Source organism: Notamacropus eugenii, chromosome 1 (assembly GCF_028372415.1).
Source record: "Notamacropus eugenii isolate mMacEug1 chromosome 1, mMacEug1.pri_v2, whole genome shotgun sequence".
NCBI classification, from domain to species: Eukaryota; Metazoa; Chordata; class Mammalia; order Diprotodontia; family Macropodidae; genus Notamacropus; species Notamacropus eugenii.
Window position 1 is genome coordinate 529,144,021 of NC_092872.1, and position 26,326 is coordinate 529,170,346.

General features: G+C 37.5%; 1 protein-coding gene across 2 annotated transcripts in view; it reads right to left on the bottom strand.

Annotated features, from left to right (window-relative positions):
- Positions 1 to 26,326, bottom strand: part of RBKS (ribokinase) — a 132,668-nt gene that overhangs the window by 61,376 nt on the left and 44,966 nt on the right. For both annotated transcript variants that reach the window (XR_011972431.1, XM_072634067.1), the window contains exon 2: positions 18,295 to 18,427. Coding sequence is in view for 1 of the 2 variants with exons in the window: in XM_072634067.1 (XP_072490168.1) it covers positions 18,295 to 18,427 (133 nt within the window). In the remaining variant the exon portion in view is untranslated. The remainder of the gene's footprint in view (positions 1 to 18,294; positions 18,428 to 26,326) is intronic.

Here is a 26,326-nt window from a genome sequence, read left to right on the forward strand (position 1 = left end):
CTTTTTTAATGCCAGACAGCATTATTTGATTGTGGAGGTAACAATGACTCACTGGTGCTCATGGAGCAGCCAAGGTGATATGATTACAACTACGCTTTAGAAAAATCACCTTGGCAGCTGAGTGTATGACGAGTGGGGAGAAACTTGAGACAGGAAAAATAGTTCCACGGCTACTGAAACAGTCCAGGGGAGAAGTAATCAGGCTCCAAACTAGAGCTGTCAATGTAAGAGTAGAAAAGTGGACACGTGAGAGATGCTGTGAAGGTGCCAAACTAGTAAGCCTCAGTAATGGATTAGATATATAAGTGATAGAGAGAAATCTAAGAAGATACCAAGGATGCAAGCCTGGGTGGTTGGAAAGGTATTCTCACTACTAATAGGGAAACTGGGAAAAATTTTGGGGGAAATATAATTCTGTTTTAGAAATACTGAATTTAGGTTATCTATAGGAATTCAGCTTTAGGTGAAAAGAGGCACCTGTAGATGTATGACTATAGGTCAGCAGAGGGACTAAGGATGTATATATATCTTAAAATCATTTGGAAAGAAACAAAAATTGAACCCACAGGAGGTGATGAGATCATCCAGTGGGATAGAATGCAGAAAAAAAGAAAAGAGGGCCCAAGACAAAACCTAAAGGGATACTCAAGATTAGTAGGCATAGCATAGATGAAGAACCAGCAAAGCAGACTGAGAAGAAGCAGTTAGATAGAAAAACCAAGAGAGAAAAAAAGTATCACAAGAACCTGGAGGGAAGAGAGCATATAGAAAAATGTGACTGACAGTGTCAAACGGAACTCAAGGAGACTCAAGATTAAGAAAAGGTCACTAGATTTGCCAGTCAAAAGATCACTGGTAAGTTTGAAGAAGACGGTCACAGCTGAATCATGAAACTGAAAAACAATTTGTAAGGGTTTCAGAAGGGAGTTCAAGGACAGGAAGTAGAGGAACCTATATAGCTTTCTTGAGTTTAATCATGAAGAATAGAAGAGATATAGATTACCTAGTGGGAATGTTTAGGTTGAGTTTATTTTATTTTTTAAAGAATGAGGGAGACAAGAGCAAGCTTCTAGGAATCAAAGAAGGAACCAGTAGACAGGGAGGGATTGAAGATAACAGAAAGAGTGGTTATGACAGTGGGAATAATCTGCTAGAGAAGGGAAGAAGGAATAGGTTCAAAGATGTACATGGAAACATGTCAAGGAGAAGGGCTATCTTTAAATAATTTTTTATTTTAATTTTCAATTAATAAGCACTTAATTTCTCTTCCTTCTATTCCTCTACCCTAATTAAAAGAAAAACAAAATCTCTGTGACAAAAATGCATAGTCAAAGAAAGCAAACTCCCATGGTAGCTATGAGCACAAGTATATCTCTTTCAGGATGTTGAATCCATCCCCTATCTGAAAGGAGGTAAGTAGCACAGATTGTCATCAACACTCTGGAAACATGATCATGGCATTGATCAGAAAGCTTAAGTCTTAGTTTTTCTCTACAGTGTTATTGTATTAATTGTTCTGTGACCCTTTCAAACAAGGATGTGGTCATTAATTTTTCCCTAACCATAGCTCTGAAAGGAAATTTCTTCTGTTTCTCTGATTTGTTTATGACGTGAGAAGGATTACTTCTTCATTTGAGGTCAAAGTGAAGGAAAAGACAGAGAGAGATGCCTCCGTGATGCGAAATGAGGACAAGGGAAGAAAAGAGAGGTCTTGCCAAATGGTCTGTTTTTTTTCAGTGAAGTATGAGGCTGAGAGTAGAGGGAGTGCTCAAAGAGAGAAAGTCTGGAATAAACACTATGAGGAGACGCTTCATGAGCCAAGAAGAGAATGGAGACTTGAAGGCTCAAAGAGAACATTTGGAATGGCCACTATGGAGACAGGGATAAAAAAATAAGCAAGAAAAAAAGAGAATGCTTTGCCTTGAGGCAGGTTAGGGCCTAGTAGAGATCACATCACTTAAATCTGCAGTGGGCCCTGTTAGCACAACTTTGTGATTTCCTTTAGCTCTGTTCAGCTATGTGGGAATAAAAGAAAAGGAAGTGGATGGTGGGAGCAGTTCAGGGTTGAGGCTTGGCAAAGTATGATTGACAACAGGATGAAGGGGCAAGGAAATAGTGTATGGGGTAGTGTAGAGCTGATGTGAGTCACTAAAGAGTTGAGATAGGCAAGAGAGGATGATGTAGTTCAGGGATAATGGCCAGGGAAAGAAATGAGGGGTGGAGGGAATACAGAGCATGTTTTGGATGAAGACTGTGTTAGAGGTCACAAGGCATATGGAAAGATGGAGTGCTAAAAGATTATGATCAGAAGAATGATTGTCAAAGTTCATAAATATGGAAGTAGAAAAGTTATGGGTGATGTCAAGGTCAAGGGTGTGGTCAGCTATCTACGTAGTGAGGTGCTGTGGTGGAATAGGACATGGAAACTGAATAGATTGAGGAACTAGAATGTTAGGGTATTTGAGGGAGTATGAATATGTATGATGAAGTCCCATAGTATGAAAACAAGAGACAGAAAGGGGAGGAAGATTGTGAACCAGGCACTGAACTCATTAAGGAAAGGAGAATGTCCTGGTGATGTACAGATATTAGCTGCCAAGACCTGGATTAGGTGATAAATTGAAGAGGAAATATCAAAGGAAGAGAGGTTGCTTATAGAATGTGATTAAAGGAAAGCCTGTTACTGTCAGTGAGAACAGTGAATATTCCAGCTCCCTTATCATAACCATATTAGAGCAGGTTATAAGAGAAAATGTTGCTGGTACTATAAAGGGAGGGTAGTGTGTTGTTGGAAGAGAGCCATGTCTCAGGGAGGGACAGAAGATGTAAGAAAGAAAGAAATTTGTTAATTATGGAATAGGCACCACAGAAGGCACAGTGAAAGGGGCAGGGAGATCTGATGTAGTACACTGAGGGCATCGGGTGAAGGTGGGTAGGAATGAGGGAGTTGAGCTTAAGATGCAGAATGGGGTTTATACCCTGGCAGTAGGGGGTTTAAGGTCACTGGAATGGGCTAAGTTTAAGGGAGCAGGAGAATATTAGTGGTTCAAGTGAACTCCAGGAATGGGGAATAACCTGCACAAATGAATAGAGGTTCTTGGAGAGGTTAGGGATTGTGGGTGTGGAGTGTAGCATATGCCATCAGAAGCACTCACTGTGTCAGTTGGTTTTGATTAACTTCAGCTCCATGGGGATGGACACATACTTTGGCCTCTTGCTAAAGGGTATGAATCACCAGAGGCTCCTTGTTAGTCGTTTGGCCTTCATGGGGGGTAGGGGAAGTTGCTGAGTGTCTCTGGCTGAATATGTCCTTTAGCAAGAGATTAAAACCTTTTTCTAAAAGAAAGGCTTCATTCATGAATTCCATTTATTAATGGGGGGGGGGAGGAGTGGCACATCTGGAAATAAGTGTGATGTCAGTAAGTCAGTCAACATGCATTTAATAAGCCTTATGTGCAAGGCATTTCCAGGAACTTCCTCTACACCTGGAGCCTTCTTGTCTTGGAATATTTTATTTTCTCTGCAGTCTGTTCACTCCGTAATTTCTCTCTGCAAGGCCTACATCTCCAACTTCTACTGATGACTTCCTCCTGGAACCCCTCTTTTGTGGAGGGGTTCAGACCAATATGGACTTTAAAGTCCTGCCCACATTGCACTTGTATTTGTAGCTCTTTCCTTCCCTGTTCCTATGCTAAGTGCTGGAGAGACAAAAAAGGGAAAAAGAACATTCCTTGCCTTCAAGGTTCTTAGATTCTAATAGGGGAGAGATGCGTGTACACGCAAATAACATACATGCATATAAATAAATAGACTCATATAAGATATACACAGAATACATCTCAGAGGTAAATCTTAATAGGAGCTGAGTGGGGGAAAGGGAGACTAGGAAAGGGTCTCCTGCAGAAAGTGCACTTTGATATAAAAACAAAAGGCATGAAGAAAAGTAATTTTTACAAACAAAAATCCAAATGCATGGCAGCAGTAGACAATATGTCCAGTTAGGGGAATAGCTAATTAGTCTAGTATGGCACTTACGTAGCCTGGGTAAAGGAGAGTAATGTGAAATAAAGATGGGAAGATAGGAAAGGGCCAATATCCTCCACTGGTTATGGCAAAAGTGACTACAAAGACCAATGGTCTAATGGGCTTTTAGATGTTCTGAAAGTCTCCTTTGATATCTGCTTCTTCAGAGAACACAATCCTTCATTCCTTCTTTGCTTTCATATGAATTTCAAAGATTCTTAATTTCATTCATTTCATATTGTTAGGATCCCAATAATAACAGCTAATTATATAACATCTCAGTTGATACAATAAACTTACAAAATAAGTGTTATTATCTCCATTTTACAGATGAAGAAACTGAGGCTTTGAGAAGTTAAGTGACTTGCCCAGGATCATACAACAAACAAGTATATGAGGCAGGATGTAAACCTAGGTCTTTCTAATTCAATCCAGCATTCTATCCACTATACTCTACTGCCTCCCAAGTCCTATAATATTGAAAGCTTAATACAAAGAGTTTTTGCTGTAGGGGAATCCTCATATAATAGGAATACCTCTGCCAAAGAGGTATCTATAGCAAGTTGGCCCAACTCCAATGCCAGGTAAGTACTGAATTACCTTATTTCTTACTTCTGTGAGTCATATCAAAAAAACCCAAACCCTCTTTTTTCTTCTAAATTCCTTTCTAAGTCTTTCCTTTGGAAAAAATCAGATGTTGCACATTTGGGTGAGCCAACATAGGATATTATAATAATTAGAATAATATTGTTTATTTGTAAACAAATGTGTAGATCCTAAGTTAAAATCACATTGTAAGGCTCTTCTCCTTATACGTAACATTTTTATATTGATGAAATATGATTAAAATAAAGATCAAAAGTAAATCTAAATCTAAAATGTAAAAATTAGTAATAGTGGTTGGTGGTAGGTCTTACAGGGAAGTATACCAAAAGGACAATAAACGTTCAGACCATTAAGTCATTCAAATAATTACTGAATAACTACTGTATTCAAATGCTTATGCTAAGTTTTGTGGAGAATACAAAAGATTACTAATGTATGGGTCTTGTCCTCAAGAAACACATCTTCTAATAGTTACAAGGGGGCAGTAGAGATGTGCATGCTAAGGCAAATTATAACTTAAAAGTTGAACGTAACTGTAGCTCAACCAGTTACTATTATTGAATGCATTGAACCCCTATATGCCCTTTTATACTTTGTGATTCTTGTCTGTTTCTTTCTACAAATTTTACATAAGGAATTTATCCCATGTGTTTAAGGACTTTCTCTAGTTCTTTTGGTATTACAGTGGTAGTAGCAGTAGTTGGTTTGTCATCTGATATCCTTCACTCTAGGATCAAATTATCTCCTTTTGGACAGTAGGTCTGAATCAACTTTCATAGTGTAAACTCTTAAAATAAAGCAGTGTGGGTCTTGATTGAAAATGTCTCCCTTTTCAGAGAGAATTTAAGCACAATAAATGCTAAATTAAAATTTTGTATTTTCCTCCATGTCTTTTCAGTTATGACTCTCTCCAATATACATAATTATTTTTGGATTTAGGCTAAAGAGATAACTGAGTGAAGGGAAAATCTCTTAATGAATGAAGGAAGTATTTAGAAAACCCTTATTATAAGCAAAGCCCTCCTCTAAGCACAGGGACACAAACAGAAGCAAGTCCTTTCTCTCAAGGGGCTCTTATGTTATGGGGGACACAACAAACACATAAGGAACTTGCAGCTAAAATTCAGATGGAAGGTTCTCATGGGGCTTAGGATAAAGTACCAAGGACAGACGGCAATGCCTCTTCTTATTACTACCATTGATAAAATATCTGTTTCTGAGACTGAGCCGTTGACATCACTAAGAACTTTGGTGACAACAACTTTATTTTCTTCAATAGATGTGGCAGTAGTCATTGCCAGGCTCCATCTCAACCCAAGGTGCTTCCCAGAATGACAGCTGTGGAGGCACTGCCATTCTCAATGTTTTGGGTTCAGGGTCCTTGGCTGTCTCCATCCATGTCTGAGGGGAGATGGTGGTGCCCTGACCTGCCTGGTACATGCTGTCTACTGTCTCTCTTCCAAAGGTACCTTGCTGCTTTAGCCAGGTTGGTTTGCCTGTCCTGGGGCAGGGGACTGAGATAGCCACTTCCCCAGTAAGGGCTGTGATGCTAGAGATGGAAGCAGAACTAGTGGTCTGGGGGAGGGAGAGGGACATTTGCACTCTCAGGGCTTCTGTGCTTATCTTCCTGTTGGTGGAAGCTGGTCAGCAATTATTGCTGGTGTTGATGGGAAAGTTAGGCCTCTTTTAACAATGATTATTCCCTTCAATGATGGCTGCAGGTTATAGGTTGGAATTAGGTCTGGTAGTTTAAGAGATACTGCTATTCTCAAGGTTCTTGGGTTCAGAGTCCTGGGTTGTCTCTATCAAGGTCTAAGGGCCCATGCTGGTTAAGATGGTGGTAGTGGTCTGAATTGCCTGACGCATATTGCCTCCTATCCTTCATAGACCCATATGTACAAAATTTGTACACATTATTTGTAGCAGGTTTTTTTTCATGGAGTCAAAGAACTGGAAACTAATAGCATATCCACCAATTGGCAATGGCTGAACAAATTAAGGTATGTGAATATAATAGAATACTATTGTGCCATAAGATAAGATGAAAGAGACAAGTTTCAGAGAAACCTGAGAAAACTTGTATGGACTGACATAGAGTGAAGTGATCAAAACCAGGAGAACAATTCTTAAAGTAACATCATCATTGTAAAGACAACTTTGAAAGACTTAAGACTTGAAGACTCAATGCAATAACTAGTCATGATTCTAGAGAATTGATGATGAAACATGTTACCCACCTCCTGACAGAGAGGTAATGGATTCTGGGTACACATATATTTTGGACATGGCCAATGTGGGAATTTGCTTTGTTTGACTAAGCATTATCTGTTACAAGATCCTTTCCCCCCAGCCCCTGCCTATAGGAGAGGTAGGAGCGATAGAAAATAGTTTTTTGATAAGTAGAAAAAATAAATTGAAATTGAAAACAAAAAAAAATATAAAAAGGGGCTCTTAGAGGTTATATACTTTCATTTTATACATGAGGAAACTGAGGCCCAAAGAAATTTAAGTGATACAAGGTGAAACAGCAGCAGAGTTGCGATTTGAATCCAGGCCCTCTGACAACAGACTGAGTGCTAAATTCTACTTTACAGAAGGTACAGAGGCAACCTCTTTATTTTGAAGAGCTAGCTGCTTTCTGTGTGTACTGTTTCCTAGGAGACTGAGATTCAAATCCTGCCTTAGACACTTAAAAGGTGTGTGATTCTAGGCAAGTCACAAACTGTGTCAATTTCCTTATCTGTAAAATGAGGGGGTTTGACTTAATAGCCAATAAGGTCCCTTTCAGTTCTAAATACAAGATCCTAAGAAATAACAAATAAGAATTACCCATTTTAAAAGAGTTTTCTGGCAAATGGAGACATGTTAGATGTTGGAATATACTTCATTATGTTTTGAAATGATTTCCTCTTTCTGCTTCCATGTTAGCAGTGCTAATTTGATTCATGGCCAAAGAACATATGAGGAGGAGGGGAGTACTCAAACAAATCTGGTTAGGTCTTGTGCAGGATGCCTGTGCAATCTTTCCATCTTGGGGATATTCACTTCATTTTTCTTAACATCTATAGGAATTTTCATCTTAAAATATCACCAAAACTATTATTGGACTACCCTGACCCATGACTTGGTTGTACATGGACTAAACTCCATGTACCAAACTCCTCTAAGTATTTCATTACATGCCTCTCTAGTGGATGTGTCATTATAAAAATACTGATGTAATCTATGCTTTTTATTCTTATTCACAATTTCTTAACATATATTTTCCCTCAGCTCAACATCAGTGGTTTTTCCGTGTGCCACCAAATGGACTTACATCATCACAGCTGGAATTCTGGCTTACTACAGGGGAGTGTGGTTTATAGACGTTAATTAATGGTGCCAAGGAAAGAGAAATTTCATATCAGTTTATCTTCAGTCCCATCTGTTCATTTCTGTAATGAATAATTCTATAATTTCTTCTTTCCTTTGGAAAATTTTTATTTTTTTATGCTGCTGTAATGCAAGCTTAACCATTTGGGTTATTAAAAATAAGTGGCTTTAACACTGCTAGGTCGATATCTCAAAGACATCCAATAAATGGGGAAAGGACCTATTTGTACAAAAATATTTTTAACAGCTCCTTTTGCAGTGGCTAAGAACTGGATTGGGAAATGGCTAAAAAGGCTGTGGTGTATGATTGTAATGGAATATTATGCTGTAAGAAATAACAAGCAGGATGATTTCAGAAAAACCTGGAAACATTTACATGAACTGATGCATAGTGAAGTGAATAGAACCAGGAGAACTTTGTACACTGTAACAGCAAGATTATTCAATGAAGAACTGTGAATGATTTAGCTATTCTCTGCAATACAATGATTTAAGACAATCCCAAACGACTGATGATGAAGCATGTTATCTGCCTAAATAGAACTGATATTGACTGAATATAGACTGAAGCATGCTACTGTTCACTCTTTTTTTCTTTTATTCAAATTATCTTCTATAAAATATCTAATATGGAAATGTTTTACCTAATTGCACATGTATAACCTATATATGATTGCTTACCATCTCAGAGAGGGGGGAAGGAAGGGGAAAAAGGAGGGATATAACTTGGAACTCAAAATTCTGAATAAAAATGTTAAAAAAATTGGGAAAAAAATAAGTGGCTTTTGCACTGAGGATAATACTATTGTTTCATGTAACGATAACAGCCTGCATCAGTGGTAGTGGGGTAGCTAGGTGACCTTGTGGATAGGGTGCTGGATCTGTTGTCAGGGAGACTCATCCTCTGGAGTTCAATTCTAGTTGCAGACACTTACTAGCTGTATGATTCCGGCAAGTCACTTAACCCTGTTTGCCTCAGTTTCCTCATCAGGAAAATGAGTTGGAGAAATAAATGGCCAACCACTCCAGTGTCTTTGCCAAGAAAACTTGAAATGGGGTGATAAAGAATTGGACAAGACTTGAAATGACTGAACAACAACAACAAGAAATCCAGTGTCTTTGCCAAGAAAACTTGAAATGGGGTGATAAAGAATTGGACAAGACTTGAAATGACTGAACAACAACAACAAGAAATCGATGTGGGTAAGAAAATGCTGAAAGACTTTAAAGGCTATTTTCCAAACCTACAAAGAAATGTATTTTCTTTTGTCCTTTGGAGAAACCTTAACATTTTGCTATATTATTGTGATTAAGTAAATCAGTGCTCTAGGTTGTCAAGTCCAGGCCAACCTGTTTAGTTTTAGCAGAAATCTTTCATTGTAGTCAGCAGTGCTTGAGTTCTATTACAAGGGTACAGACTAGATCAATAAACAAAAAAACTGAATGGGTGATGTGATTTCCTAAGTTCCATGTCTGTAGTCTATAAATATAAGCTTCATCTCTACTCAATAGCCATTCATCAACAAAAACCTGTTAACTGCTAACAATATACTTTGCTAGGTGGTGGTAACAAAGATAAAATTCTGTACCTGCCCATGATCAGTGAAGTCTTCCCTGATTTCTCCAGATGTTAGTGCCTTCTCCTTCCTTAAATATTCCTAGAGTACTTGGTCAGATTTCCTCTTTTCTCCACTAATTCTTCACTTTGTGTTATATCTATCTGTGTATATGTTATATGTCTTGCATATGGTAAGCTTCTTGTATCTTTCTTTGTACTTGTCTCTCCAATACCTAGAACATTGCCTGGAACATAGCAGGCACTTAATAAATGTGAGATGAAGTGCTATTTTGTCTTTTCGTATCAGTATCCTATAGATCTAGTGGCAGCTAGGTTGTGCAGTAGATAACAACAGCTCTGGGCCTGCAGTCAAGGAAGACTAGGAAAGACAAGGAAATCTAGCCTTAGACATTTACTGGGCCAGTCATTTCTTTGCTTTAGTTTTCTTATCTGTAAAATGGGGATAAAACTAATACCTACCTCTCAGGGTTGTTGTGAGGATCAAATGAGATATAATTTGTAAAGCACTCAGCACAGTGCCTGGCACAATGCAGGCAGTATATAAATGTTGACTATCGGCTATTATTGGTACCTAGTACAGTACTTGGCTTTCTACAGGGAAAGTGCTAACATAATACTTGCTACATTGTAGGTGGTTAATAAAAATAAGCTATTGGATTTATTAACTGTTCAATTCTTTCGAAATCTCAAAAATCTCCAACCGTTTTCTTATGGCTTACAGTGAACATATCTTAATTTGGCATTTAAGGTCCTCCACAGTCATATCCCAAATTACCTTGAAACTTTACCTCTTTCCAATCTAGCCAGGCAGGCTTTCCTTTATCTCCTGAAAACACCATAAAAATTCTTGCCTTTGCTCATGCCATGACCCTTTCCTTCAGTCCTATCTAACCCTGATAGGGCTTAAGGGCCCATCTGGAGCCTCACCTCTAATCTGTAGCCTTCTCAGATCATTCTAGCCCCCAATGATCTCTTTCTCCTCCTATACTACTTACTGACCCATCATACACAAATCTGTATTGTCAGTTAACTATATGAATATGTATTATCTCCTTAGCTAGGCTGTAAACTCCCTGAAGGCAGACTACATCCCATACTTCATAATACTTACAACTTTACTGTATATATCCTGACCAATAAACATTTGTTCATTTAATGATGAGCAATTCAGCTTAAAAAGATATCCTAAGACATTCGTGTAAAATGAGGTTTTCTTCATCTGAATTCTTCATATTACATGTGTTTGACCAAGCAGGGAGAGGCGAATTCTATTATTTTAATCACAGATTAATAAAGCTGTACTTCAGTAATAGGTAAAATGATAATTGATTAGCTTGTAAATCTTTGAAGGAATCCTGTGGAGAGAAAAGTGCTGTATACAATAGGGAAATGAAGGCTGAGACATTTCAATAAAATCTGCAATGTACTAAACTTGTTCTTTCCATCTTTTCCCTAAGAAAAAATCAATCAAGCCATATTTCTATTAAACATGGATAACCCCCCCTTTAAAAATATCCTAAGATATAAATGAATCTTCAAATTTCATTAAATGCAAAAAATGAAGGGGCAAATGACCCTTTCACCTTTGGCAAGAATTCTAGCCAAAAATATCATACCTGGAAAAGCTAAGCATAATCCTGAATGAAAAAAAAGACATTTAATAAATTGTCAGACTTCCAGGATTTTGTTGAAAAAAATAAAAACCAAACCAAACACCTAAAGATTTGACATATAAGTTCCATGAGAAATACAAAGTACACATCGAAGACTAATTATAACGGACTCAATAAAGACAGAGTATTTACCTCTTATATGAGGAAATGTAAAACATGTCTAATATTGTTATTAATAATTGAGTAGTTTGTACAAAAAATTGGGACAGACCTGAGTATGATATGATTTTAAATAGTAAAACCATTTAGAAACAGCTGAAAAGCGTTATTATCTTATACAAATGAGGTGTGAGAGGAAGAACCAACACAGCGGGAATGTGATGGCGTAGGAGGGCTGGTGGTTCTGAAAACCTACTTTCATGGGGAATGGGCTTGAGAAGAAATAATAGATATATATCTAGAAAGGTATAAAAGTCTTCTAAATTCTGGAAGGGGGGAGAGAATAAGGGAGGGATCTTTAAAGGGGAGGGGAAGGGGATAAGATAAATGGGGGTACAGAAGAGTGTTTAGATGAATAGGAATGGGAGGATAAGAGAAGGATCTTTGTGGGGGTAGGTTAAGCAATAGGAAGGCAAGCTAGTGGGCAGAAGTAAAGGAGTCAGGAGAGACAGGAAATAAGAGATACAAATATAAAATAAAGACTAGAAGTAGATTTTGTTAGGGGAAAAGGAAAAGTAGTAATTATGATCTTGGATAAAGTAAAGGCTAAAATAGATTTTAATCAAAAGAGAAAAATAGGGAAACTACATTATGTTAGCCATATTCATCAATGTGTTGAACTATTTAACTGGCTAGTATAAGGTTGGAATATTGCTATGGTGTAGGAAATAAGTTGGTAGACTTGAAAAAGTATGGAAAGACCTGGACTTATGAAGGAAGAGGTTATTCACCCTCAGAGAAACAGCGGACAAATTAGTATGGTCTTACATAGATGCATATTAATGTATGTGTCTAAATATGAGTATGATTATAGATATCTAAGGATATGTATGTGTATGAATGGATATATGTATATGTAGAGACATATTTGTACACATGTTTATGTATATATACATGTATATATGTGTGTGTTGTATACACATATATACACGTACATACACACATACATGTATACACATACATATGCATACATGCATATACAACATTAGTTGTATCCTTAGGGAGAGGGGGAGAGAGGAAAGGGGGTAAAAACAAGGTAAAAAGTGTACAGTAGAGAACAGAAGAAAACTTACAAGGAAGCAAAGAAAATATGGACAGCTCTCAACACAATATACAGTATTTATTATGTTAGCTTTCTTGAAATGGAAATTTATTGCTATGTATTTTTAATCCTCTCTTACATTTTGCTGTGCACAGGGCAATGCTTTTTTTTCTTTTCTTATTTTGTATTTAAGTTTCAATATTTAAGTTTATAGTATGTTTCTTTTCTTACTGTATATTTGAGTTTTAGTATTTAATAAAAAGGTTTATAAAAAAGAATGTAGGTTCTTATGGTTCATTTTCAAATCATTTCAGAAAAATGGAGAGAAATGTAACTAAAAACTTCTGTGTATCTTGTGTTTGCAGAATAGTCTGAAAATGTTTATCACAGCAAAAACAAAAGGTTTGCCACTCATCAGATAGAAATAATTTGAAGATGAGAGAAACACCAGCTATTTGGCTAAGTATCTAAAAGTTCTGTTGCTGAAGTTAAATTTATCCAAATATGATTCATTTTGTTCAATTATCACCTCTATGAAGATGAATGCCAGATCTATATATCTAGTCTTAATCTCTCTACTGACTGAACCCCACTCCTCCATCAAGTAACTGCCTGTTGACAATTGTAACTAGATACTCCAGACATCTTAAGGCCAAAGTGTACAAAATTCATTATCTTTCCCTAAAACTCACCCATCTTGGGAATTTCCCTATTTCTGTATCACATACAATCAAATTAATCAGTGAACATGTATTTATTAAACTTCTTGTGCTAGACATTGTGCTAAATATTGAGAGATACAAAGAAAAGCAAAAATAGTCTCTCTTCTCCTGTATAGAAACAGATATGTACAATATGCATACAGAACAGACAGAAGATAACAGTAGATGAGAAAATTCTAGAAGCTGAGATCAGGAAAGGCCATTTGTAGAAGGTGGTATTTGAACCAAGCCTTGCGGGAAGCAAGGACCACTCAGAGGCAGAGGTGAAGGGTAGAGTACTCCTATTACAGAAAAAGACCAGTAGAGAAACATGGTGACAGCAAATGGAGTTCTGTGCCTGAAAAACATAAGGAGATTGGGCATTATTCTAAATATGGCTGGACTGTAGAATGTGTGAAAGGGAGAAAAATTTATGAACATTAGAAATGCTGGAAGGGGCCAGGTTATTAAGAGTTTTAAATGCTGAACAAAGTACTTTAAATTTGATCTTGGAGGTAATAAATAATCACTGGAGTTTATTGAGAGGGGAGGGTCAGACATATGTTTTAGGAAAATCACTTTGGCAACTTAGTGGAGGATGGATTGGAGTAGGGAGAGATCTAAGGCAGGGAGACCAATTAAAAAACTATTAAGATAATTCAGGAGAGATGATGGAGAGCTGAACCAGGGTGGCAGAGTAGAGGTGGCAGAGGAGAGAGGACTGATATAAGAGATATTGTGAAAGTAGGAACAAGACTTAGCAACTAGTTGGCTATGGAGGATGTGTGAAAGTGAAAAGGTAAGGTGACATTGAGGTTGCAATCTCAGGTGACTGAAAGGATGGTAGCACTCTTGCCAGAAATAGAGAAGTCTGGAAGAAGGGAAGGTTTGTGGGGAAAATAAAATGATTTCTGACTTGGACATAGTGAGTTTGAGATAATTATGAAATTTCCAACAGCCAACTGGTGATATAGAACAGTTGTTGTTTGTCCTTTGTTCTTGAAGAGGACCATGATATCAGGAAGGTGATATCATGATTTCCAAGTGAATTGGATTTAAGTGAGGTAAGTCTGTGCAAAGTCACCAGTCTCACCTTCTCCTCTGGAGCTAACTGGGTCCAGTGGCAAGATATAGATCAGGATGAGTGGAGATAACCCGCTGATATGGAATTATAGCTCAGAAGAAAGAATAGGGCTAGATATATAGACCTGGGAATGCAATCTACACAGAGATCACAATTGAATCAATAAGGGCTGTTGAAACTATGAAGTGGGGCAGAGCCAAGATGGTGGAGTAGAAGGATGGACCTGCTCTAGCTCTCCTCCTGCCATAGTTCATGAAATACCTGTAAAAAATGACTCTAAACAAGTTCTAGAGCAGCAGAAGCCACAAAATGACAGAGTAAAACAGATTTCTAGCCCAAGTTAGCCTGGAAGGCCAACAGGAAAAAGCTATTGCACTGGGCTTGGAGCGGAGTGCAGCTCAGTGTGGGCTGCGCTACATGGATAGGACTGGGGCAAGTTTCAGGATGCGGAATCACAGGCAGCTGCTGTGGTTCCCAGATTTCTCAACCCACAAAAACCAGAGACAGCTTCAAAGGTCAGTAAGAAAGCTCTTTCACCTGGGTGAGAGGGGAGTGTATTCCCACTCAAGCCCTCATCCCAGGATGTCAGCAGCCACTGCGGCAGCAGTGTACATTTTTGGAGCCCTCAGCCTAAAGATCCTGGGGGATCTGAGCAGCCGATTTGGGTCTCAGTCCTGAGTGGCGGTCCTGGGGTGAAGAGAAGTGCTGGCATGGTGGAGCTGGTGGCGGCTGTGGAGAGGAAAACCTACTTGTAGATCCAAGGCAGAAAAGAGTGCTTTTGGTTGCTCACAGACCAGAGAACAGGCCAGGAGAGGAGTAAACTCCTCTCTCTCGATTGTGCCACCTTGGAGGAACTGAGAACTTACAGGTTCCTAGAGATATCTCAAAGAACAGCTCCACTTGACAAAACATGCAAAAGTCAAGTAACTGGCTGGGAAAATGCTCAAAAAGGGGGAGAAAAAGACTACAGAAGGTTACTTTCTTGGTGAAAAGGTATTTTCTTCCATCCTTTCAGATGAGGTAAGAACAAAGCATACCATCAGAGGAAGACAACAAAGTCAAAGCTTCTATATCCAAAGCCTTCAAAAAAATATGCAATGGTTTCAGGCCATGGAAGAGCTCAAAAAGGATTTTGAAAATCAAGTAAGAGAGGTGGAGGAAAAATTGGAAAGAGAAATGAGAGTGAAGCAAGAAAATCATGAAAAGTGAGTCAATAGCTTGCTAAAGGAGACCCAAAAAATGTTGAAGAAAATAACACCTTTAAAAATAGAAACATGCCTTGGGGAATCCAGAACCAGTGGGTGTTACATGGATGAAAACCCAGCAAAGAAGAGTGAAGAAAAGTCAAACTGGAAGAGAAGCAAGAAAGCAGTGCAATAAAAACCTAGAAAGAAGAAAGAATCCAGGAAAAGAAGATAGTCGACAGTGTTAAAAGCAATAGAGAGAGGTCAGAAGAATAAAGACTGAGAAAAGGCCATTAAATTAGCAATTAAGAAATCACTGGTCATTTGGAACAGGGCAATTTTATGTGGATAATGAGGTCAGAATCTAGACTGCAAAAAATTAGGAAAGATGAGAAAGCAAAGACAGCTAGTTTAGATAGTTTTCATAAGAGGGCAGGTAGGTGGCACAGTGCAAAGAGTGTCCAACCTGAAGTTAGGAAGATCTTCATAAGTTCAATTCTGGTCTCAGACATTTACTAGCTATGTGACCCAAGACAAGTCACTTAACTGTTTACCTCAGTTTCCTCATCTGAAAAATGAGCTGGAGGAGGAAATGGCAAATCATTCTATTATCTTTGCCGAGAAAATCCCAAATGGGGTCATGAAGAGTTAGACACAGATGAAAAACAACAACAAGGAGTTTAGCCTTTGTAGGCTGCAGGAGAAGGAGCAAGTAGAGAGAGAGACACCAAAGATTAACGAGAGTGGAGATGATGAGAGGGCAATCTGCTGGAGAAGACAGGAGGGGATGGAGCCAAAGGTGCATGTAAAGAATTTGGCAAGGAGAAGGGTCACCTCTTCATCACAGACAAAACTGAAGCAGGAGATAGTGGGGAATATTATCAGAATGACGTGAGATAAAAAGAGTGGAGAGGGAATTCTTGGCATATGGTTCCAATTTTTTTAGGTAAAATGTGAAGGTGAGGTCTTCTGTTGAGAGGGTGTAGAGAGGAGGTACTGTAGGAGTCTTGAGAGAAGAGAAAGTTTGGACAACAGCTAGGGATTAAGAACTGATTAGATTGTAGAAGGACTGCATTGCTACCTGAAGGCCTAGTTAGGATCAAATATCATAAATTTGTAGTGGACTCAATCAGCGAGGTTTTGTAACTTACTTCATTTCCATTAAGTAGAATGTGAAGAAGGGTCACAAAGAAAAATGGTGGGAGTGTTCCAGGGTTGGAATTTGGCAAGATGTGATCAGCCTTCTTGTAACCCAATATCAGTCTTCCTTAACTCTTTGTTCTCCCTCATTCTCTCTCCTCTCCCCCAAATGTGAGCACCAGTCAGTCAATAAACATTTATTGTTTACTGTGTGCCAGGAACTCTGCTAAACACTTGAAATACAAAGATAGGCAAAAGATAACCTCTGTCCTTGAGGAGTTCACAATTCAAAAGAGACAACATGCCAACAGCTATATACAAAAAAGATATATACAAGATTAACAGGAAATAATCAACAGAAGGAAGGCACCAGAATTAATAGAGATTGGGAAAGGCTTTCTAGAGAAGGTGGGATTTAACAATAACCATGTCCACTGGATGTGAGCTGGCCCAGTGGACAGAATGCTAGGCTTTGAGTTAGGAAGATGGGAGTTCAAATTCAGTCTCAGACACTTACCAGCTAAGTGATCTTTGGCAAGTTACTTAACCTCTGTTTACCTTAGTTTCCTCCACAGTAAAATGGGGATAATATCAGTACCTCCCTCCCAGGGTTGTTGTGAGGACCAAATGAGGTATGTGTAAAGTGCTCAGTACAGTACCTCCCACAGTAGGTGCTACATAAATGAGGGCTATTATTATCATTATTATACCTCCACAATAACTTCTGAGTATGTCCTTTTCTCTTTATCCATACGGTCACATTCCACTTACAACAGCCTTTCACGCTGTTCCTCTCTTGCCAATCTCTTTCTTCCCTAATCCACACTTCTCACTGTTCCTGAAGGGTTAGTTTCAGTCTGACCATGTCTCTTTCCCTACTCAAGAGGCTCCAGTGGCTCCATAATTCCTCTTGGATCAAATCAAAATTTCTCTATTTGGCATTGAAAAGCTCATTATAATCTGGCTCCAACCTACCTTTCCAGATTTATCACATAGTACCTGTGTCCCATGCTCTTCCCCAGGCTCTCCCCCATGCCAGGAATGCACTCCTTACTACATGAGGCCTTTTTTGGATATTCCCAGTTTCTAGTGCTTCCTTTCCGAAAATAACTACCAAGCATTTGCTTTGTATCTATTTCCTATCTCCTTATATGTATAGATGTTGTTTCTCCCCTGATATATAAGGGCAGGGACTATTTGATTTTCATCATGGTGTCTCAGCACCTAACACAATGATTATTATACAGCAGGAAATCATGTGGAATAGCGGGAAAAGGCTGAACTAAGTGTCAGATGGCCACAGGCATCCTCCTCCCCTTTACTTCCTCTGTGACATTAGGCAAATCATTTCTCTGAGCCTCATTCTTCTCATTCTTAAGATGAAGGGAAGGTGAAAGATTAGATAACTACAAGATCCCTTCTAGCTCAATCTGTGATCCCAGGTGCTTACTAAATAATTGCTGATTGGTTATGATTTAGAGGCTGGATTGGAAATCCAAAGGAACTCTATCAATGTTTCTCATACTCAATTTAAATCCTGGTCTGAGATTAGTAAGGTAGTATATCTTACATAATTTGCACTTGCTATAGAAACCATTGATGATAAAACCAATGAAGGGCTTTGAAGGACAATTATTTCTCCTATCTGAATTTCAGAAAATTTTTATTTGACTTTTAAAAGAATCAGAATGCTTGACCCATAAAAACCTCCCTATTCTCCCTTATACTTACCTTGCACACTATGGAAGTCTTGGCTCCAAGTCGGGCTGCTTGCACACACTGGTTAGCACCTTTTCCTCCAAAGCCAATAAAAAACTTATGTCCGTGGATAGTCTCTCCAATTTTGGGCAGACGTGATGTAAGACTATCAAGAAAGGAAAAAAAACCCACAACAGATTGGACATGGGTAACAGAAATGGCAATTAAGTTGTTTAGAAGAGAAAAACAAACCTTAAAGTGCTATATTCAGCTATTACTATTCTTTATTAAGCCTTTTCAGATCAGTGTTTATTTTTTTCTGTGGACTTTAATAGCACTTATACCTATCAGATCTATGTGGTGTGCTATATGGGGCTACCAGATTTCTGTTCTATTCTTGAATCTCTACCTCTAACCCCAAGCTTGCCTTCAACTCTTCATTTAGTTCTACTGTAAGAAATTCTACTAATTAGAGATTTTTCTCAAGTTATTAATCATAATGATACTCTTTAGAAAATTAAGGGGCTCTCCTCATTCATTCCTCAGGGTGAATTAGGGCAATATGATTTTCTCCTGGTTTACACCAGACACAATTACAAGAAATTGGGAGAGTGTTAGGAGCAGGAAAGATAACTAATTTGGAAGCATGGGAGAATCTGCAGGGAGAGGGATGAGGGAAAGGAAAAGAACAAGGGTGAGAGTAGTGATTTTTAGCTAGTAGAGAAAAGCAAAAGGACGTAGGAAAAAGAAGCTCAAAAATCATCTATACTTTAATTTTTGTGTTAGGCAGGGCCTTTTTTTTTTCAAGAATACTTTTGGTATTTAGTCATATGCTACTGTGTACATTCTATAACTGTATTTTTTTTTCTCTCAAATAGAATATTATACTCTTTGAAAGGAGAGAGTACTCAATAAATGTATTGTTGATTGAACGTTTTCAGCTGCTTTGTTTTCCTCCCCAAGACTAGGACAATGCTCAATGGACAGTGAACACTTTATAAATACTCATTTGAATGACTGGCCTTGCCCTCTCCACTTTATGCTGTCTTACCCAAGTCTACTGTCACTAGTAGGCAAATATATTGTTCTCCTTCCTGCCAGTCTAGGGTTTTCATAATGTTCTGCCTTTTCACCAAAATCAGCCTCTTTCCATCTAATTTCTTCAGGGCTAGGTGCTTTCTTGGTTAACAAACAATGACTCTCAAACAGACTACCCAACCACAGAATCCAAATGGTACCACTGTACACTGGCCATCTAGTTCAAGCTGCACTTGAGAAGAGGATCTTTCTCACAACATAAATGAAAACTGGTTACCCAGGACCCTCTTGATGATCTCAAACAACAGGGCACATTAAGTAGCTGTCAAACATTTAGACAGCTCTAATTCTACCTGTCTTTCTGCAGTGGCTACCCACCAAAAAAGTCAAATGTTTGATGGTAGCTCTTATGACTTTCTAAGTCCCTTCTTCCCTTGACTATATACCTTTAGCTCCTGCAAGAGATAATCATATAGCATGGTCTCCAAGTTGTCAATGTCCTTCCTAAAAGATAGTATCAAGAAGTGAATATAACACTCCAGTTATATAATATGATCAAAGCAGGGTCCAGTAGGAATGTCACCTATGGAGAGACTATGGTATATTGGACACAATATTAGATTTGGAGTCAAGGGGTGTAGGTTCAAATCTTGGGTCAATAATCAAGTACCTGTACAGACAGCCTTGAAAAAAATCATTTAATTTCTGTGGGGGGAGGGTCTCAGTCTTTACAAATAAGGGGGCTGGACTATCAGGGGTTTTTAAAATGGTGTCCATGAACATTTTTTTTTAATATTTTGATAAATGTATTTCAATATAATTAGTTTTCTTTGTAATTCTATGCATTTAAAAACATTCTTCAGAAGAGAGGTACATATGTTTTACCAGAATGCCAAAAGGCTTCATGATACAAAAGAGTTAAGATCTTCTGGACCAGAGGATCTCTAAGGTTCCTTCCAACTACAAATCTGATTTAATGACTTTGCTTATTCTGAACAGTTAATTCAGTCTGAGATTATGTTAGCTTCTTTCTTTGTCATGGCATATTGTTGACTAATTGAGCTTGCAATTTATAAAAATCCTGTATCTTTTTCATGTGAGTTGCTGTCTGGCCAAACCTTCTGCTTTCTGTACTTGTGCAATTAATTTTATTAAACCCAAGGCTTGTATTTTATATTTATCCCTATTAAATTAATCTTCCTTTTCTCAGGCTAATAGCTCAATTTGTACTCTTAATTCCATTCCTTTCCATCACATTTGGCAGCTTTGCCCTCTTGATCATCCTTTAGTTTATTGTCAATCTTTTTCTGTTTCTTAGATTGTTCTAGTGGCCTAAATATTTGCATAGGACTCCTCATCCTTAAAGTGCATGCATGCTCCCTCTATATACCCCTTTCTGTTGAGCTTGCCATCATCTCAAACTATCATTCTATATAATTTCTCCCTTTCATTGCTAAATTCTCAGGAAGAAAGAGTACTTTATAATGCCTGCCTTAATTTCCTCATTTTCCACTCACTGCTTTATCCTCTTTATTATGGTTTCTGATTCTTGAATTCTGTTAAAACTGCCCTTTCATAGGTTATTACTGATGTCTTTTTAAAATTGTTACTGCTATCTCTGGTTGCTGCATCACCTTCAGTTTTCAATATATCCTTCCTCCCATCAATACAGTCATCTTCTTACATGAAAGAATAAAAAAGAAAAGCAATCCAGCAAAACCAAAAAAATCAACCAAATCCAGTGATATATTCAGTCTTCTACACTCATAGCCTCCCATCTTTGTAAAGAATGGATGGAAGTGCATCCTCATATCACTTTACTGTTGGTCATAATTAGAGTTCAGTTTTGAATTCTTTTGTTCTTTCCATTTATATTGTTATAGTCCTTGTGCATATTGTTTTCCTGGTCTTTCTTACTTCACTTCAGTTCAGAGAAGTCTTCCTGTGGATCCTCCATATTCATCTTTTCTTGCAGCAAAATTATTTTCATTCCATCCACATACCACAATTGGTTTAGTTATTTTCCAATTGATGGAAATCTATTTTGTTTGCAATTCTCTGTTACTACAAAAAGTGTGCTACAAATACTTTGGTGTGTATGGGATGTCCTTTCTACTTCCTTGAGATATATGCCTAGTGGTTGAATCTACTAACAATGTCTTAATTTCTAAAGATACCCTGTCTCTATTCATTCACTATACTTCATGTTTTTTTTTTTTTAATTATCTTTAGCTTACATTAAGTTCCACAAGCTTTTGAGTTCCAAATTTTCTCCCCCTCTCCCCTCCTCAAGACAGCATGCAATGTGATATAGGCTCTACATATACATTCACATTAAACATATTTTCACATTAATCATGTTGCAAAGAAGAATTATAACCAATAGAATGAAACACGAGAAAGAAACAAAACAAAACAACAAAAAAAGAGAGGGCAAACAATATGCTTCGATTTGCATTCAGACTCCATATTTCTTTCTCTGGATGTGGATAGCTTTTTCCATCATGAGCCTTTTGGAGCTGTTTTAGAACCCTGCATTGCTGAGAATAGCCAAGTCTATCAAAGTCAGTCATCTCACAATGTGATTGTTACTGTGTGCAATGTTCTGCCTTCTGCTTCCCTTACTCAGCATCAGTTCATATAAGTCTTCCCAGGTTTTTCTGAAGTCCACTTGCTCATCATTTCTTATAGCACAATATTCATATACCACAATTCATATACCACAACTTGTTCATTCATTTCTTAATTGATGGGTATCCCCTCAATTTCTAATTCTTTGCCACCACAAAAAGAGCTGCTATAAACATTTTTGTACATGTGAGTCCTTTTCCCATTTGTATGATTTCTGGGATACAGCCCTAGAAGTGGTATTGCACATTTTTATAGCACTTTGGGCATTATTCCAAATTGCTCTCCAAAATGGTTGGCTCAGTTCACAACTCCACCAACAATGCATTAGTGTTCCAAATTTCTCACATCTCCAGCATTTCTAATTTTCCTGATTTGTCATATTAATCAATTGGACAGATGTGATGTGGTACCTAAGGATTGTTTTGATTTGCATTTCTCTAATCAACAGCGATTTAGAGCATTTTTTCGTATAAATATAGATACCTTTAATTTCTTTCTCTGAAAACTGCCTGTTCATATCCTTTGACCATTTATCAGTTGGGTAATGACTTGTATTCCTATAAATTTGACTCAGTTCTCTATACATTTTAGAAATGAGGACTTTATCAGAGACATCAGTTGAAAAAATTCTTTCCCATTTTTTTGCTTCCCTCCTAATCTTGATTGCACTGGCTTTATTTGTACAAAAACTTTTCAATTTAATGTAATCAAAATTATTCATTTTGCATTTCATAATATTCTCTTTCTCTTATTCAGTCATAAGTTCTTCCATTCTCCATAAATCTGATAGGTAAACTATTCCTTGCTCTCCTAGTTTGCTTATAGTATCAGCCTTTATATCTAAATTGTGTACCAATTTTGGCTTTATTTTGGTATATGATGTAAGATTTTGGTCTATACCCAGCTTCTGCTATCCTATTTTCCAGTTTTCCCAGCAGTTTTTGTGAAATAGCGAGTTCTTATCCCAGAAGCTAGAGTTTTCGGGTTTCTCAAACCATAGATTACTATAGTCTTTGACTACTTTATGTTACTGTACTTCATTTCTATATCCTTTCTGATAAACTTCACCCGGAGGCCCTGCTTTTTTCCCTCACTGATGACTCCTTGGCTGGCACTACTACTTCAGAAAGGGCTCTAGATATGCTCACTTAGTTGTAGTTCAACTTGCTCTACAGACCTCTCTCTGTACCACTTCACAGCAGCCTTGTCCCCACTCTCTTTCTCACCCTTGTTTTGCCTCCAATTCCCTTTTATGTGTTTTCTTTCTCCATTAGAAAGTAAACTCCTTGAGGGTGGAGATTGTCTTGTTTGCCTATAATTTTATCTCTAGTGTTTATCACAGTACCTAGGATATAGTGAGTACTTTTTCTCTATGTATACACATGTATGTATGTATGTGTATGTATGTATGTATATTCATACACATAGTCTTCATCCTTGAAATCTTAGTGGTTTCCAAAATTGTTGAGGATCCATCCTGCAGGATAATCCCTCCTCTCTTTGCTTCTATGACACTGCTTTCTTCTGATTCTACTCATATCTGATTAATCTTAGTCTCTGTTGCTAGTTCATCATCAAGCTCTCACTCCCTAAAAATAGGTTTCTATCTATATTTTAGAGTACTAATATATTTCTAGATCCCAATCCTTATCTGGATGTTCTTCTAGTAGCTGAAATTCAGCATTTACAAATCAGAACTCTTCATCTTCCTCTATAAACCCTTCTCTCTTCCATCAAACTCTCCAATTTCTTTTGTTGGTACTACCATCCTACCAATTATCCAGATTCTTTGATTCTTGCTTCTTAATGCATAACCTCTAATGAGCTGTCAAATTTTATTGGTTCTAACACCAAGTCTCTACTTTATTCACTTTGCTACCACCTTAGCTCAGATCTTAATCTGAACTTCCTGTTTGAACTATTACAGTAGTCTGTTAATCTTTTTTAGCAGACTTTTAGTCCCATTTCCTATTTAATTCATCTTCTACATAGCTGACAAAATATGGCATGAATCTGAGAGGGTCACTTCTTTCATCACAAATCTTCAGTGTTTTCCCAAAAGCTAAATGGTAAATGGACAGGAATACTCTTTGCAAGACAAAATGCAAGTTATTAAGTCATATTAAAAATGCTCTAAATCACTAATTAAAAGAGAAATGCAAACTGAAACAAATGAAGTTTTATCTCACCCATCAAACTGACAAAGACAATAAAAGATAAAGAAAATAATTATTTGAAGAGCTGGAGAAAGATAAGCACATTACCACACGCATTGGGAGAACTCTAAACTAGCATTTACTGTGTGCCTATTGTGTTCTAGGCATTATGCTAAATGCTTCATAAATATTATCTTCTTTGATCCTCAAAACAACTCTGGGAGGTAGGTGCTGTTATTATTCCTATTTTTTACTTTTTGTAGTATTAGACCTGGGAGGAAAGTGGACTTTCCTTTGATTAGGAAATAACTGAAAAAACTGTGGTATATGATTGTATGAACATGATGGAACATTACTGTGCCATAAGAAATGATGATTACAAAGAATTTAGGGAAACTTGAGAAGACTTGTGTAATTGATACACGGCAATGTAAGCAGAACAGTTTGCAAGACGGCCACAATAAACATAAAGGAAAACAATAATGAAAGACTTTAGAATTCAGATCAATTGTGATTCAACAGGGCTATTGGGGAAACATGCATTACACCTCTTGGCAAGAATATCATCTTAGCAATGAGGTGGTGAATAGGTACAGACATTCAGAAAGAGATAAAGTCTACACATGCAGTATGTTTTTTAAAAACTATACTTTGTTACAAAGGAGGGTTTCATTGGTGGTACTGCTGAACCACAGGGAAATGATAATAATGTCTTTTTAAAAAAAAAATATAACACTTAAAAAGAAACCTTCAGTAACTCTCTATTGTGTTTAGAATAAAATACAAATTCCCTAGCTTGATGTTGAAAGCTTTCTACAATGTAGCTCCTAAACACCTTATTGCATTCATGTATTCAACATTTCTGCCAAGCTTGACACGTAGCCTCCTACCTCTGCAGAGACACGTGACTCCTATGCCTGCCATATCTGCCCAAATCATTTCTCCCTTTCAGAATCCTTTTCTTTTCTTCAAGGCTTGGCCCGGATGCCACCTCTGCAGTGTAGCTTTTCTAGATTTCCTCTGGATGTTAGTGTTCTCTCTTCCCACAACCTCCTTTCAGCACTTTATCTTGATCTCTTCTTGACCTTAACCACTCCCCACCTTGTTTATTTGTTTGCATGCAGAATCCCTCCAGTAAACTGTAACATCTTTGAGGGCATGGACTGTTTTTGTATCCATGGTGCCTTACTAATAGAAGGTGATTAAACAGATGTTTGCTAAAGCAAACTACAGAGATTAGGTAGATGCTAACAATTATAAAATTCAATTACATTACAGAATCAATAAAGTAGGAACCAAAAGTAATGTTAATTTTTATCTTCCCATGGCCAATAATTCTAGATCCTCAAACTCTTTTTTTTTAAATCCTGACTCCAGTAGATTAGGCAGCACTGCAAACTTTTGTGTAAAACAGTTAAGTGGCACAGTGAATAGTGTTAGATTTCAAGTTGGGAAGATGAGTTCACACCTTGCCATAGAAACTTTTAGCTGTGTGACCTTGGACAAATTACTTAACTTCTCTCAGCCTCAGTTTTCTCAATTGTGAAATGGGACAAAACAGCACCAAGATCCAAAGCACCAAAACAGCACCAAAAATCCCAGCTATTGTCATTATTGATTGTGGATTTGTATCTCTCTACTGAAAGGAGAGGGGGATGGACATATTTCATCTTCTGTTCTCCAAAATCAAGACTGTTCATTGCAATTAGTTCAAGTTCATTTGCTTCTGTGATGTTTTCATTTTTATAACTGTACTCACTATACCGTATAAATTATTCTATTGGTTGCTTGGCTTTAGCACATACACATCTTCCAATGTTTCACTTAATTTCTCACATTTATTGTTTGTTATGCACAATAATATTCCATTATATTAATTTACCACAATTTATGCAGTCACTCATCAATTAATGAGCACCCACTTTTTTCCTCTGGTCTTTTTTTTTCTGGTTATTAAGCAGTGCTAGTATGAATATTTTGTTGTAAGTGGGACATTTCTTTCATTGAGCCTGGGATTACACATAGTACTGTAATTGCTAGGTCATATGATGTGAATTGTCTAGTGACTTTTCTCAGTAATTCTAAATTACTTTTCAGAATGCCTGGAACAATTTCTACTTCTACCAATAGTTTCTTAGTGTGCTGCCTTCCTGCAGCTTTCATTTTTATGACTTTTACCCACTTAATATGTATGAGGTAAAATAAAAGATATTTTTGCTTATATTTGTTAATAATTTGCA